This window comes from Myxocyprinus asiaticus, chromosome 14, assembly GCF_019703515.2.
Source record: "Myxocyprinus asiaticus isolate MX2 ecotype Aquarium Trade chromosome 14, UBuf_Myxa_2, whole genome shotgun sequence".
NCBI lineage: Eukaryota > Metazoa > Chordata > Actinopteri > Cypriniformes > Catostomidae > Myxocyprinus > Myxocyprinus asiaticus.
This window is the reverse complement of record NC_059357.1, coordinates 133,439-148,028: the sequence shown is the minus strand read 5'-3', so window position 1 is coordinate 148,028 and position 14,590 is coordinate 133,439. Positions and strand designations below refer to the sequence as shown.

The 14,590-nt window shown below is 40.7% G+C and overlaps 1 protein-coding gene across 2 annotated transcripts; it reads left to right on the top strand.

Moving 5' to 3' along the window:
- Positions 1-205: 205 nt before the first annotated feature.
- Positions 206-13,672, top strand: LOC127451208 (CD9 antigen-like). Of its 2 annotated transcripts, XM_051715709.1 has the most exons (8): positions 206-406; positions 1,128-1,230; positions 1,617-1,714; positions 2,473-2,547; positions 6,946-7,038; positions 7,121-7,210; positions 7,748-7,831; positions 13,219-13,672. In XM_051715709.1, exons 1-8 carry the CDS (start codon positions 347-349, stop codon positions 13,294-13,296), a joined length of 681 nt encoding a protein of 226 aa, XP_051571669.1. In that variant the 5' UTR covers positions 206-346; the 3' UTR covers positions 13,297-13,672. The 2 variants fall into 2 exon arrangements, with proteins under 2 accessions (XP_051571669.1, XP_051571671.1); XM_051715711.1 differs by lacking the exon at positions 1,128-1,230 and having other exon boundaries at positions 214-406.
- Positions 13,673-14,590: the final 918 nt, after the last annotated feature.

Sequence of the window (14,590 nt, the reverse complement as noted above, 5' to 3'; positions counted from 1 at the left end):
ATCATGTTTTTCGAGTCAGGGCCCGAATACAAAGGGATTGTGATTTATTCATGCATTATGTTGCAGATAGTCCTGATTCATTTAAAATGTTTGTTTCTATTCTATGCACATGAAACTGATCTGATCATAGTTTCATTTCTGCAGTAAAGAGACGCGAAACTTGTCGTGACGTCACTGGCGCTGCGGACCAATCAGCGCGCGTTCTGTACAGTACAAACGGGCGCGTGTATGTGAGGGACGCAGACGTCGAATAAACATCAGCGGCTACACACGCATTCTCTAATCAGCATTTATATAGTTCTTTATCGTGACGTTTCATCAGTGTTGTGTTTCAAGTTGACTCGTGATGGACGGCTGTGCGCAGATGTGTAAATGTTTTCTGATTCTGTTCAACAGTCTGTTGGCTGTGAGTATGACGTCACATTGCCTAACCCTAACCCTACATTCATAAATGTGGATGATGTTTTAACTGATATCGAGTTTAAATGTAACTTTGCAAAACAATTTGAAATGTGTTTCATCAGCGCAATCTCAAGTTTATTATGATATCAATAATAATAATAATAATGGTAAATGTTTCAGTTGGTGGGGTTCGGGCTGGTATTATTATCAATAATAATAATAATAATAATGGTAAATGTTTCAGTTGGTGGGGTTTGGGCTGGTATTATTATCAATAATAATAATAATAATAATAATGGTAAATGTTTCAGTTGGTGGGGTTTGGGCTGGTATTATTATCAATAATAATAATAATAATAATAATGGTAAATGTTTCAGTTGGTGGGGTTTGGGCTGGTATTATTATCAATAATAATAATAATAATAATAATGGTAAATGTTTCAGTTGGTGGGGTTTGGGCTGGTATTATTGTTATCAATAATAATAATAATAATAATAATGGTAAATGTTTCAGTTGGTGGGGTTCGGGCTGGTATTATTATCAATAATAATAATAATAATAATGGTAAATGTTTCAGTTGGTGGGGTTTGGGCTGGTATTATTATCAATAATAATAATAATAATAATAATAATAATGGTAAATGTTTCAGTTGGTGGGGTTTGGGCTGGTATTATTGTTATCAATAATAATAATAATAATAATAATAATGGTAAATGTTTCAGTTGATGGGGTTCGGGTTGCTCTCGCTCGGGTTCTGGCTCCGGTTTGGCGCTAAAACTCAAGGATTATTTGACATCGATTTAACCACAGCAGAGTTCACAATTGGTGAGATTTTATTGTTATTATTACTTTGTTGTTTGACCTTTTAAATTTGTATAAATATTGAATAATTTCGAACTGATGCTTCAATACACGATTATTCAGTCTGTATAGAGTTAATATAAAAAAATTAAAATGTGTTATTTACTCACCCTCATGTTGTTCCAAACTCCAATGACTGTCTTTCCTCTGCTGAACACAAAAATCGATGTTAGGAGAAACTTTTAAGCATGTAAAAAGGTGTAATGAAAGTGATTTGTGACTGAGACTAATATACTGCCTAACATGTTTTTGTGTTCCATGGAAGAAAAACTAAATGTTCCAAAATGTGTTTTAAGAACAACATTAGGTTGAGAAACTAACTATAACTAACCCATGTCTCTCTCTGTCAGGTGTGTTGGTGTTGATGGTCATTGGTGTTCTGATGCTGGTCACCGCTATTATCGGTGATTATGGAGTGTGTAATCAGAGTCTAATTGCTCTTAGTGTGGTGAGGAAAATTATTCATACAAATGTGTCCCAATTACTCAGAAAAATAATAATAATTTTGTGTAAATAATAATTATGAATGTGATGTAAAAACCTGAATGTTACATGTTCTATTTTTGAACCCCAACGTGTTAAAGCATTTACGTTTAGTCATTTAGACTCTAATATATTCATCATTCAGACTACAGAAAAACTCCAGGACAAGAAACAAGATCATGCCAATGTTCATGAAATAATGTGTAAGATTTATATCACATGATTAAAAGGCTTAAATATATAGCATTAGTAGATGACTTATGACATTCAGAGAATAATTGTCATATATCATAGACACAGGATATTCACAGTTCTCCTGAATAAACACTTGGTGATGCTTCTAGATTGTTTTCTGGTTTCAATCTCCATAAAAAACGATGTCTAAACTAGTGAAAAGAGTGATTCAGACGAAGAACAACAAACATTTGAAGTAAAAATGAGTTGTGCAGTTGTTATAACAACTGAAAATAGTTAATAATATCTACACGTTTGGGTCAAAAGACGGTCATCGCGACTCTGTAAAGTATCAGCACTACTATATTTTTTGTTCTGCAGTTTATATATTTAAATGATTTAATATGCTAAACATCAAATCATCTGCTAAGAATAAACACACTGCAGACGAGTGTGAATCAGAGGACACTTCTGCATTCAGGAAAAGAGTTTCTGTTGTATTCTCATGAAAAATACATTTAATTTGACTGAGGTTTCTTCTGTTGTCAGTTTGCTGGTCTACTGTCAGTTCTGATGATCGCTGAGATCGCTGCAGGTATGATGAGCTTCATGAGGGGCGGAGAGGTAAACACACACACACACACACACACACACAGAGACACACACACAGAGACACACACACAGAGACACACACACAGAGACAGACACACAGAGACAGACACACACACACACAGAGACACACACACACACACACACACACACACACACACACATGTTGGTGCAGCTATCATTATGAGGACTCTCCATAGACATAATGATTTTTATACTGTATGAACTATAGATTCTATCCCCTAACCCTAACCCTACCCCTAAACACACACACACACATACACACACACACACACACACACACACACACACACACACACCACACACACACACACTCACACACACACACACACACACACATGTTGGTGCAGCTATCATTATGAGGACTCTCCATAGACATAATGATTTTTATACTGTATGAACTATAGATTCTATCCATACACACACACACACACACACACACACACACACACACACACACGTTGGTGCAGCTATCATTATGAGGACTCTCCATAGACATAATGATTTTTATACTGTACAAACTATAGATTCTATCCCCTAACCCTAACCCAACCCCTAAACACACACACACACACTCACACACACACACACACACACACACACTCACACACACACACTCACACACACACACACACACACACACACACACTACACACACACACACACACACACACACACACACACACATGTTGGTGCAGCTATCATTGTGAGGACTCTCCATAGACATAATGATTTTTATACTGTACAAACTATAGATTCTATCCCCTAACCCTAACCCAACCCCTAAACACACACACACACACTCACACACACACACACACACACACACACTCACACACACACACTCACACACACACACACACACACACACACACACTCACACACACACACACACACACACACACACACACACACATGTTGGTGCAGCTATCATTATGAGGACTCTCCATAGACATAATGATTTTTATACTGTACAAACTATAGATTCTATCCCCTAACCCTACCCCTAAACCTAACCCTAACCCTACCACTAAACACACTCACACACACACACACACACACACACACACACACACACGTTGGTGCAGCTATCATTATGAGGACTCTCCATAGACATAATGATTTTTATACTGTACAAACTATAGATTCTATCCCCTAACCCTAACCCAACCCCTAAACACACACACACACACTCACACACACACACACACACACACACACTCACACACACACACTCACACACACACACACACACACACACACACACTCACACACACACACACACACACACACACACACACACATGTTGGTGCAGCTATCATTATGAGGACTCTCCATAGACATAATGATTTTTATACTGTACAAACTATAGATTCTATCCCCTAACCCTACCCCTAAACCTAACCCTAACCCTACCACTAAACACACTCACACACACACACACACACACACACACACATGTTGGTGCAGCTATCATTATGAGGACTCTCCATAGACATAATGATTTTTATACTGTACAAACTATAGATTCTATCCCCTAACCCTAACCCTAACCCTAAACACACTCACACACACACACACACACACACACACACACACACACACACACACACACACACACACACACACACACACACACACACACATGTTGGTGCAGCTATCATTATGAGGACTCTCCATAGACATAATGATTTTTATACTGTACAAACTATAGATTCTATCCATACACACACACACACACACACACACACACACACGTTGGTGCAGCTATCATTATGAGGACTCTCCATAGACATAATGATTTTTATACTGTATGAACTATAGATTCTATCCCCTAACCCTAACCCAACCCCTAAACACACACACACACACACACACACACACACACACACACACACACACTCACACACACACACACACACTCACACACACACACACACACACACACACACACACACATACACATGTTGGTGCAGCTATCATTATGAGGACTCTCCATAGACATAATGATTTTTATACTGTACAAACTATAGATTCTATCCCCTAACCCTAACCCAACCCCTAACACACACACACACACACACACACACACACACACACACACACACACACACACACATGTTGGTGCAGCTATCATTATGAGGACTCTCCATAGACATAATGATTTTTATACTGTATGAACTATAGATTCTATCCATACACACACACACACACACACACACACACACACACACACACATACACACACACACACACACATACACATGTTGGTGCAGCTATCATTATGAGGACTCTCCATAGACATAATGATTTTTATACTGTATGAACTATAGATTCTATCCCCTAACCCTACCCCTAAACACACACACACACACACACACACACACACACACACACACACACACACACACACATGTTGGTGCAGCTATCATTATGAGGACTCTCCATAGACATAATGATTTTTATACTGTATGAACTATAGATTCTATCCCCTAACCCTACCCCTAAACACACACACACACACACACACACACACACACACACACACACACACACACACACACATGTTGGTGCAGCTATCATTATGAGGACTCTCCATAGACATAATGATTTTTATACTGTATGAACTATAGATTCTATCCATACACACACACACACACTCACACACACACACACACACACACACACACACACATACACATGTTGGTGCAGCTATCATTATGAGGACTCTCCATAGACATAATGATTTTTATACTGTATGAACTATAGATTCTATCCCCTAACCCTAACCCAACCCCTAAACACACACACACACACACACACACACACACACACACACACACACACACACACACACACACACACACACACATATGTTGGTGCAGCTATCATTATGAGGACTCTCCATAGACATAATGATTTTTATACTGTACAAACTATAGATTCTATCCCCTAACCCTAACCCAACCCCTAAACACACACACACACACACACACACACACACACTCACACACACACACACACACACACACACACACACACACACACATGTTGGTGCAGCTATCATTATGAGGACTCTCCATAGACATAATGATTTTTATACTGTATGAACTATAGATTCTATCCATACACACACACACACACTCACACACACACACACACACACACACACACACACACACACACACACGTTGGTGCAGCTATCATTATGAGGACTCTCCATAGACATAATGATTTTTATACTGTACAAACTATAGATTCTATCCCCTAACCCTAACCCAACCCCTAAACACACACACACACACACACACACACACACACACACACACACACACACACACACACCACACACACACACACACTCACACACACACACACACACACATGTTGGTGCAGCTATCATTATGAGGACTCTCCATAGACATAATGATTTTTATACTGTATGAACTATAGATTCTATCCATACACACACACACACACACACACACACACACACACACACACACACACTCACACACACACACACACACACACACACACTCACACACTCACACACACATGTTGGTGCAGCTATCATTATGAGGACTCTCCATAGACATAATGATTTTTATACTGTATGAACTATAGATTCTATCCCCTAACCCTACCCCTAAACCTAACCCTCACAAAAAACTTTCTGCATTTTTACATTTTCAATAAAACATCATTTAATATGTTTTTTCCCTTGTGAGGACCGCTGGCTGGAACCCACAATGTAGGTGATCTCTGGTTTTACTATACTAGTGGGGGCATTTGATTCACACAAGGATAGTAAAACCTGTACACTCTCTCACACACACAGAGACACACACAGAGACACACACAGAGACACACACAGAGACACAGACACAAACACACACATACACACAGACACACACACACAAAAACAAACACACACACAGACACAGGTGTGTGTTAGTTGTGTGTAATGAGTGTGTTAGTTGTGTGTAATTACTGTGTTAGGTTGTGTGTAAGGAGTGTGTTTGTTGTGTGTAATGAGTGTGGTGTTTGTTGTGTGTCATGAGTGTGGTGTTTGTTGTGTGTCATAAGTGTGGTGTTTGTTGTGTGTCATGAGTGTGGTGTTTGTTGTGTGTCATGAGTGTGTTAGGTTGTGTGTAATGTGTGTTTGTGTTGTGTTTAATGTGGTGTGTGTTGTGTGTAATGAGTGTGGTGTGTGTTGTGTGTAATGAGTGTGGTGTGTGTTGTGTGTAATGAGTGTGGTGTGTTGTGTGTAATGAGTGTGGTGTGTTGTGTGTAATGAGTGTGGTGTGTGTTGTGTGTAATGAGTGTGGTGTTTGTTGTGTGTCATGAGTGCGTTTGTTGTGTGTAATGAGTGTGTTTGTTGTGTTGTAGAAGGTGGCAGATTTCTACATCACAATCTATGCCCAGTATGTGAACAGCAGAAGTGGTGGTCAAGCCTTCGCCCTCAATCTATTCCACAAAGCTGTAAGATACACACACACACACACACACACACACACACACACACACACACATACACGTGTACACTAACAGATGTGTGTTACAGTTTGACTGTTGTGGCATTGGAGGAGCGATAGAGCTGTTTGTGCGAGATACATGTCCTGACAGGAACTTCCTGCAGCAGTTCACTTTCTCTGTGAGTCACTTTTTGTTTGATTAAAGCACATATTTGTGTGTTTGATAATAGTCCTTTTTCACAGACTGTGATGATGCTTTTCTGCCTTATTTAGCAGCGTAATTCTAGTAAACTTCTTTATATGATCATTTCTTTTAAATAATGATTGTAAGTTTATAACATTATTCTTTGTGTTATATTACCCTGGAATTAGTTTTAAAAACTGAATTATTACAGCTGTGAGGGGGTTTCAGTTACAGCTGCTGAGAGAGTGACAGTTCTCCCACTGTTCTCTCTCAATCCACCACTCTCTATTTGTCTCCTCTTCTGGAAAGTCATTCAAATGTAATAGTAGATTTTTTCTTTTGTTCTTGGAGCAAATAGGTAAGTGAAAATAATATTTGCTGTGATCTCCCATTCACTGCTGTCGAAGTTTAACCTGCAATCATTTACTTCCGCGTTCCAAAACCCGGAGTGTGAAAAAGGTCTATTGCAGCGTTTGACACGTGTATTCTGCTCTTACATTTCTGTCTGTCTGTCTCTCTGTCTGTCTGATAGAGTTGTCCCAGTGTGATCATCAGTGAGTTCGAGTCCAAAGCACCACTGCTGTTGGGGGGGTCTCTGGGAACAGCTGCAGTCATGGTGAGTTTACACATACACACATATACATGCACAAACACACATACACATATACACAAACACACACATACACACACACACACAAACATGTTGGTACTCCTATCATTACGAGGACTCTCCATAGACATAATGATTTTTATACTATACAATATACACTGCCTGGCCAAAAATAAATAAAAAATGTGCATACTCTAATATTTCGCTGGACCACCATTATCAAATCAAATCACTTTTATTGTCACACAACCATATACACAAGTGCAATAGTGTGTGAAATTCTTGGGTGCAGTTCCGATCAACATAGCAGTCGTGACAGTGATGAGACATATACCAATTTACAATAAACATCAGATTAACAACACAATTTAAACATCTGATATACACATAATTACACACAACACAATATACAAATAATAATATACAATGTACATTATACAATACACACAATATAGAATACAAATTAAACAATAAAAATAGTATATATAGTATATATAAAATGTACAGTAGGTTGTATTGTACTGTATTGACATTCAGCTGTCGGTTGATAGTCAGTTGCCAGTGTGTTGTTAAGAGAGAATATAATTTATGACAGTCCGGTGTGAGATAAAAGAGTAATAAAGTGCAGTGCTGATGTATATTGATCGAGAGAGATCAAGAGTTCAAAAGTCTGATTGCTTGGGGGAAGAAGCTATCATGGAGTCGGCTGGTGCGGGTCCTGATGCTGCGATACCGCCTGCCTGATGGTAGCAGTGAGAACAGCCCATGGCTCGGGTGGCTGGAGTCTCTGATGATCCTCCGAGCTTTTTTCACACACCGCCTGGTATATATGTCCTGGAGGGAGGGAAGCTCACCTCCGATGATGTGTCTGGCAGTTCGCACCACCCTTTGCAGGGCTTTGCGGTTGTGGGCGGTGCTATTGCCGTACCAGGCAGAGATGCAGCCAGTCAGGATGCTCTCCACAGTGCAGGTGTAGAACCATGTGAGGATGTGGCGATTCATTCCAAACTTCCTCAGCCGTCTCAGGAAGAAGAGGCGCTGATGAGCCATCTTCACAACGACTTCAGTGTGGATGGACCATGTGAGTTCCTCAGTGATGTGGACACCCAGGAACTTGAAGCTGCTGACTCTCTCCACTGGTGCTCCATTGATGGTGATGGGACTGTGTTCTCTTTCTCTTCTCCTGAAGTCCACCACAAGCTCCTTTGTCTTACTGACGTTGAGGGAGAGGTTGTGCTCCTGACACCAGTGTGTCAGAGTGTGCACCTCCTCTCTGTAGGCTGTTTCATCATTGTCAGTGATCAGACCTACCACCGTCGTATCATCAGCAAACTTAATGATGGCATTGGAGCTATGTGTTGCCACACAGTCATGTGTGTACAGGATATACAGTAGTGGGCTGAGAACACAGCCCTGCGGGGCTCCAGTGTTGAGGGTCAGTGATGAGGAGATGTTGCTGCCTATTCTAACCACCTGGCGTCTGCTTGACAGGAAGTCCAGGATCCAGCTGCACAGCGAGCTGTTTAAGCCCAGAGCCTGGAGTTTCACATCAAACTTGGAGGGCACTATGGTGTTGAATGCTGAGCTGTAGTCTACAAACAGCATTCTCACATAAGTGTTCTTTTTTTCCAGGTGGGAGAGAGCAGTGTGTATTGTAGATGCAATGGCATCATCAGTGGAGCGGTTGTTGTGGTAGGCAAACTGCAATGGGTCCAGTGAGGGAGGCAGCACACAGCAGATGTAATCTCTGATTAGTCTCCCAAAGCATTTGCTGATGATGGGGGTCAGCGCAACAGGACGCCAGTCATTTAAGCAAGTGATTTTGGATTGCTTTGGAACAGACACAACGATGGACGTTTTGAAGCATGTGGAGACCACAGACAAGGAAAGGTTGAAAATGTCCATAAAGACACCAGCCAGTTGGTTCGCGCATGCTCTGATGACGTCTGGACCCGCGGCTTTACAGATATTCACCAATCGGAAGGATTGGGTTACATCCGCTACAGAGACAGAGAGTGAACTAACCTCTGTAGCATCGGCCGCGAGAGCTCTCTCTGTGAGGGTGGTGTTATTTCCCTCGAAACGAGAATAAAAAGTATTTAGCTCATCTGGGAGAGAGGCAGCGGTGTTCACAGCAGAGTTTTTATTTCCTTTAAAGTCTGTGATGATATTAATTCCCTGCCACATGCTTCTAGAGTAGGTGGTGTTAAACTGTCCTTCAATCTTGTTCCTGTACTGGTGTTTTGCTGCTCTTTGCGGAGGGCATAACTGGCTTGTTTATGCTCCTCCACGTTCCCGGAATTAAAGCGGAGGTCCGCGCATTAAGTGCTGCACGAACATAGCTATTAATCCAAGGATTCTGGTTGGGGTAGATCCATATTTTTTTGGTTGGAACAACATCCTCTACGCATTTTCTGATGAAACAAGTTACGCTATCAGCGTAATGCTCGATGTCATCATCAGAGGCGGACCGGAACATCTCCCAGTCCGTGCGATCAAAACAGTCTTGTAGCGTAGAATCTGATTGGTCCAACCAGCACTGGAACGTTCTGAGGGCGGGTGCTTCCTGTTTCAGTTTCTGCTTGTAAGCGGGCAGAAGCAGAATGGATGGTCAGATTTGCCAAACGGTGGGCGGGGGAGGGATTTGTTGCCGTCCCAGAAGGGGGAGTAGCAATGGTCCAAAACCCGGTCCCCTCGTGTTGAAACTGATGTGTTGTTAGTATTTTGGTGCTATTGACTTGAAGTTGGCTTTGTTAAAGTCCCTGGTCACAATGAACGCAGCCTCAGGGTGCGCGGCTTCCTGGTTGCTTATACTCCCATACAGTTCCTTGAGTGCCCGGTCTGTGTCGGCTTGTGGCGGGATGTACACAGCTGTGATAATGACCGCTGTGAATTCCCTCGGTAGCCAGAATGGATTGAGAAATTCCTGATCAGGAGAGCAGAAAAACTTGATAGAATTTACATTCCTCTGATCACACCAGGATTTGTTGATCATAAAACATACACCACCACCTCTGCTTTTACCTGAGAGGTCTTTCGCTCTGTCCGCTCGGTGCACGGAGAACCCCGCGAGTCTGGAATCTCCGCAGACATCCAAGTTTCCATAAGGCAGATAATGCAGTAGTCCCTCGTCTCTCGTTGGAAAGAGATCCACGCTCTCAGCTCGCAGAGCTTGTTGTCCAGAGACTGAACATTTGCCAGTAGAATACTGGGTAGCGGGGGTCGATTTGCGCGGTGTCTTACTCTGATGAGAACGCCGGATCTATTTCCCCTTTTCCTTCTTAATTTCCGCGGCTGGGCTGTCCAGACAAAGGGCTCCGCTGACGTGTTTGTAAACAGCGGGTCGGCATTGAGGAATTTGAAGTCTGGTTTATGGTGTGTAATTGCAGAACCAATGTCCAAAAGTGTTTGTCTGTCATAGACAATAAGGCAGACAACATCCAAGACAAAAAAACATAAGAATTGTAAACAAAACAAACAAAAAACTACAATGTTGCTTTGCTTTAGCTTTGATATTGGTGCGCATTTGTCGTGACATTGTTTCCACAACCTTATGCAACATCACAACATTTATTTCCATCCAGAGTTGCATTAATTTTTGGCTGAGCACATCCCAAAGACTTTCTATGGAGTTAATGCTCCTTGAACCACTCTTTCACAATTCGAGCCCGATGAATCTTGGCATTGTCGTCCTGGAATATGCCCATGCTGTCAGGGAAGAAAAAATCCATTGATGGGATAACCTGGTCATTCAGTACATTCAAGTAGTCAGCTGACTTCATTTTATTGCCGAATAATGTTGCTGAGCCTCGACCTGACCAATTGAAGCAACCCCAGATCATAACACTGCCTCCAGAGACTTGTACAGTGGGCACTATGCATAACGGGTGCCCTCATGTGCTTTTCTTCTTACCCTGATGCACTCATCGCTTTGGAATAGGGTAAATCTGGACTCATCAGACCACATGACCTTTTTCCATCACTCCACAGTCCAATCTTTATGCTCCCTAGCAAACTGAAGTCATTTTTTTCCGATTAGTTTCACTAACAAGTGGCTTTCTTGTGGCCACACAGCTGTTTAGTCCCAATCCTGTAAGTTCTTGTCACATTGTGTGTGTGGAAATGCTCTTACTTTCACAGTTAAACATAGAACCTAACCTAACCCTTGCCTCTTATGAAACACAGAAACCATTTGGCATTTTTACATTTTCTAAAAAACATTGTTTAGTATGGGACACTATGGATGTCCTCATAAACCACCTTTATAGCATAATACCCTCATAACGACTAGTGTATAATCTAAAAAAAATGCCTCTTAAACCACCAAAACCAAAACACACACACCACACACACGCACACACAAACACATCACACACACACACACACACACACACACACACACACACACACACAAACACTCACATGTTGGTGCAGCTATCATTATGAGGACTCTCCATAGTCATAATGATTTTTATACTGTACAAACTATAGATTCTATCCCCTAACCCTACCCCTACCCCTAAACCTAACCCTCACAAAAAACTTTCTGCATTTTTACATTTTCAATAAAACATCATTTAATATGTCATTTCCCTTGTGAGGACCGCTGGCTGGAACCCACAAGGATAGTAAAACCTGTACACACATACAGACACTCATAAGCACACACATACACTCACACACACTCACACACACATACAGGAACTCACACACACACACTTGCACACACTCATACACGCACATCACACAGACACACACGCAAACACACACTTACACACACTTACACACACACACTCACACACAAACACACATCACAAACTCACTCACACACACACACTTGCACACACTCATACACGCACATCACACAGACACACTCACAAACACACACTCACACACTTGCACACACTCATACACGCACATCACACAGACACACACGCAAACACACACTCACACACTCGCACACACTCATACACGCACATCACACAGACACACACGCAAACACACACACAAACACACATCACAAACTCACTCACGCACACACACACTTACAAAAACATACTCAAACACAAACTCACACACACACACACTCTCACACACATCACACACACACTCACACACACTCTTACACAAACAAAAACACACTCAAACTCGAACACACTCACAAACACACACTCACACAAACATTTACACAAACACTCACACAAACATTCACACTCACATACACGCACACACGCACGCACTCACAAACACACTCATACACACATACACTCACTCACAAATACACACACGCTAACACAAACACACACACTCACACACACAAACACACACACAGGAAGTGTCTGTCTAACCAGCCGTCCGTCCGTCTGTGTGCGTGTGTTTCCTGTGCTCATCAGATGGTGGCGCTGGTGTGCTGTTGTGTTCTCTGTAACAGCCTGAAGGTTTCTCTCTACTCATCTCCACACGTCTACTGATGAAGGAATGAACCACATGTGACTGAAGCTTCACACACTGTTTACTGCTGTTACACTTCATTAAATGGTCCTAATTCATTTTGTTTTGCTATATGGTTAAAACCTTTTTACATTTCTTATAGTTTTCTTACTGTAATAAAATAAAGACACTTACAACCTGTGTTTAATGAATCAGACGTCTAATGGACACACAGCCGTGGTGAATGGGCTGCAAGGTCAGGAGTGAACCCATTACAGTTACAACAAAACTTTAGTGAATATTTGAAGGTGAATAGACATTGTTTCACTGAATGTAAAGAGTTTTACTGTAAAGGTTTTTTATTATTTCAATGTTTATAAACATCTATGGTTTAATAAAAAAATAAATAAAAATACATATTGAGCCTAAACATAAATCTAATAAATGTACGTTATATTAAGATCAATGTAAAAATGAATGACGCCCTGCATTTGAAATTTCTGAGGGGCTCACGTTAATCACATTAATCACCATAACAATGCAAAAATAACAGATTGAGTTCTATGATCACTTTCTGAAGGACAAAATGACCTGCATAACCCTAAAAACATACCAAACATTCCAAATAATATCTACACCTGTTTACCTTGCAAGAAAGTATTGAAAAGATACAGAGAAATACACTAGTGGTGATCCATGAGGGAATATTCAGTGGAGGCTGATATGTAAATCAATCGATTGATCAAGCCAATGAAAGAAATCTTTTTTTTACTGATAATTCTGTTCCTGTACACAGACGATCTCTTCCTGATATATATATATATATATATATACATATACACACACACACTTGTAAATATCTAAATTACACCATATGTAAATAAGCAAATTTATGTAACTTCACATGCGTGACTTTACATGACTTGAATATCACGTCATGACAATAATAACCAGTAGATGGCTGCAGAGACTGTGTGGTCTGACTGTCCATTATAACTTCATATTTGATTTTCTAATTTTATATTTAGATTAGATTATCACTCATTTTGCATTAGGATATATATTTAGGATTTTTTTTAAACTATTTATCAAAGTTGAGCATTTTTTGTTTTGAAATGTCTGTTTTTGCAATAATGTGATATTACTGTATGTTTACAGTCAAACCTGACCATGATGTTACAAAGAGAAGACAGAATAAGCATTTTGAATATCAAAAATTCAAAAATTTGCTCTGTGTCATAGTCTCACAAATTAATTGATGTCAAGTCATTTTTTATTTGTACAGTGCTTTTCACAGCACACATCATTTCAAAGCAGCTTTACAGAAAAGCATGC